At 45.6% G+C, this 2,805-nt stretch overlaps 1 protein-coding gene across 1 annotated transcript in view; it reads left to right on the top strand.

Annotated features, from left to right (window-relative positions):
* Positions 1 to 2,805, top strand: part of FTH1 (ferritin heavy chain 1) — a 6,315-nt gene that overhangs the window by 2,197 nt on the left and 1,313 nt on the right. The window contains exon 2 of the mRNA XM_019616075.2: positions 1,218 to 1,393. Coding sequence (XP_019471620.1) covers positions 1,218 to 1,393 — 176 coding nt within the window. The remainder of the gene's footprint in view (positions 1 to 1,217; positions 1,394 to 2,805) is intronic.

Here is a 2,805-nt window from a genome sequence, read left to right as displayed (position 1 = left end):
CCGCTGTCTGGCTGCGGGGGGGGAGGAGGGAGGTGGGGGTTCTTATCTCCGGGCGAGCCTCGGCCGCGCGTTAGCTGTGCATCGTTGGCTGTTATCAGCGCAGCTCAGCGCTCCCGGGCGGTTCTGCCCTTGGGGCAGGGCTGGATAACAGCGGTTGCCCAACGGAGCGCTTGGCTGCTCTCCCAGCGGCTTGCTCTGGAGGCAGTGTTCTCGAGTCCTGCTTTTGAGGTGAATTGGGAAGAATCCGTGGCATCCCCTGTTCTGTGCTTGCCTTTCTGCCTTGGCACTACACCTCCTCGTGTAGAGGAGCTGATGCCTTCAGTCTAGACAGCAACTCTGACCAGTGCAGGAAATCTCCTGGCTGTCCTGTATTGCAGCCTTCTGGTGTAGGATTTAACGGCGTGCTGCTGTGTTACTGTTGAGATGTAAACCTCCACTGCAGGCTGAATGTAGTTGTTGTGATAGCGGTGCACAAACACTGCTATCTTGTGAGCCTCCCAGCTGCTGCTGCTGTCAGAGCTGAGAGCTATGTAGGTTCTTGCCTGGTAGATAGCTGGCACAAATACAAAGCTTTCTGTTGAACTCTGCTTTATGTCTCTCTCTGAAGAAAAAAGGAGCTGTGGGATGGCTTCTAACGGCTGTCACAGATCTTCTGGCTTTCAAGATCTGATGTTATATCTGCTTTTGAATAGATGTTCTACTTGCAGTTAAGCTTTTCACTTTTAAATGTAATACTGAAGGCTTTCTCAGAAGTAGAAAGCATACTTGCTAGTCTAATACCTGCTAAACCTGGTGGAATATGCGTGAAAGCATTATTGCAGAAGTACCTTAATGTTCCTGGCTACTCTTAACCTACTCTTAGCAGGTGTTATGATTAGAACTTTGACTTATGACCACTGTGAACAAAGGGAGTGGGAAAACAATCCTTGAAAGCAAGATAGTCTAGAAGTCAGAAGAAATTTTAGTGGTGTGTGGGGTTTCACATATCAGAAGTGAACCACAAATACTAGTTACTTCTACTTATCAAGACGTGGGTTATAATCTAATAAAACTTAATTCTAGCTGGGAAAACTGAACTTTCCATGGAGGGAAGATTTTGGCCATGTTACCCTGCTGCTGATTACCCACAGCTTGGGCTCTAGCCTTCTTGAGGGGTTGAGATATTTGAAGTTACAGCCGCACAAAGCAAAGTCTATGCTGTAAGAGTGAAGCTTGAGTTTCTGAGCGCACAAATTCTTATTTTCAGTCCTACTATTTTGACCGGGATGATGTGGCTCTGAAAAACTTTGCCAAGTACTTCCTGCACCAGTCCCATGAGGAGCGTGAACATGCTGAGAAGCTGATGAAGCTGCAGAATCAGAGGGGTGGGCGCATCTTCTTGCAGGACATCAAGGTGAGCACTAGCTCTCTGGGTCATCATGCCTAATGCAGAACTGTCTCCAGGCCTGTCTCCGGGCTGTAGGGGAAGGAACTCCCCTGAGAGGCCTCCTGCAGAAAAGCAGCAGCAGCTGCCAGTGGTTGAGCACATGCATTGCTGTGATCTGTGATCAGTCTGGGCAAAGTCTAGGTATGCACATTAACTTGTTGACTGACTACTAAGAAGCACTTCCTCCATGAGAACAGCTGCATATATATATAGGTTATAGTGGTTGTAAAGGGGGTGGGGGTGCAGGAAACAGCGAACTAGAATATAACTGGTTCAACTACCTTGAGTTCAACTGCATGTGCCTTCTTGGCTCTCTAGTCTTGTTTCCAGTTAGAATCAATAACTTGCTGCAGGACTTCATGGCGTGAGTTGCTTGAAGCCCCTTTACTCATTTCCTGCTGTTTTAAATTACTAATGGTGTGGTCAGTTTAATGTATAGCAACTCTTCATGGAGAAAACAGTAAGTGATGTCTACTTCAGAAAAAATATCTTTAAACTTGCCTGGTTGGATATCTGAACTGCTTTGTTTTCTTGGAAGTTGTACCTATGCAGTGGCACAATGTGTCAGGCAGCTCCGCACCACACAGCTGTTCACGCCATCCCCTCTGGATGGGGGCAGGCATTAGAAAAAGAATTTTAGGGGCTGAGGCAAAGACAGTTCACAGGGCAGAAATGAAAGGGAATGTAAAGGATATAAAACAAGTGATGTGCAGTTGCTTACTGCTTGCAGGCTGATGCTCAGCCAATCTCAGGGCAGCAGCCCACTCCTAGCAACTCCCCCAGTTTTATTATTCAGCTTGATACCATATGGCAAGGACTATCTCTTGCAGTTTCAGTCAGCTGCACTGCTTCTGTGCACACCCAGCTCCTTGCTGGCACAGCAGTATGAGTAGCTAAAAAGTGCTTGACTTCTAGTGCAAACACTACTCAAAAACTAAAACATCAGTGTTATCACACTGTTTTCCTTCTTAGTGGCATCATACCAACCACTGAACAAAGTTTAGCACGTTTCAGCCAAAAACAGGACACCTACTTAGATGTTTCAGCCATGAGATTACAAGGGAGGAAGAAAAGTAGTTCTCAGTTTTAACCTTCCAAGATTTCACTGAATGTAATGTAAGAAGAGCTTAGAGACATACATCTGTTCCCTGTGGCTTTTAGTCTGCATTCAGTTTTGTCCTAAGTGCAGTGTGAGTGACAAGTTGTTGTTTTTTGTTTTTTTCCCAAGACCCAAATGCTTGAGCTTGGTTGTTTAAGGAGATTTGAGTAAAGAGCCTTACTGGAGAACTGCATAGTATAGCAAGTTGCTTTTTTAGATGCAGCTTTAGACTTAGAGACCGACCTAAAAGACTTTGCTCTCTATTGATTTTTTTATTTTT

Source organism: Meleagris gallopavo, chromosome 5 (genome assembly GCF_000146605.3).
Source record: "Meleagris gallopavo isolate NT-WF06-2002-E0010 breed Aviagen turkey brand Nicholas breeding stock chromosome 5, Turkey_5.1, whole genome shotgun sequence".
Classification (NCBI taxonomy): domain Eukaryota; kingdom Metazoa; phylum Chordata; class Aves; order Galliformes; family Phasianidae; genus Meleagris; species Meleagris gallopavo.
This window is presented reverse-complemented; position numbering and strand designations above follow the sequence as displayed.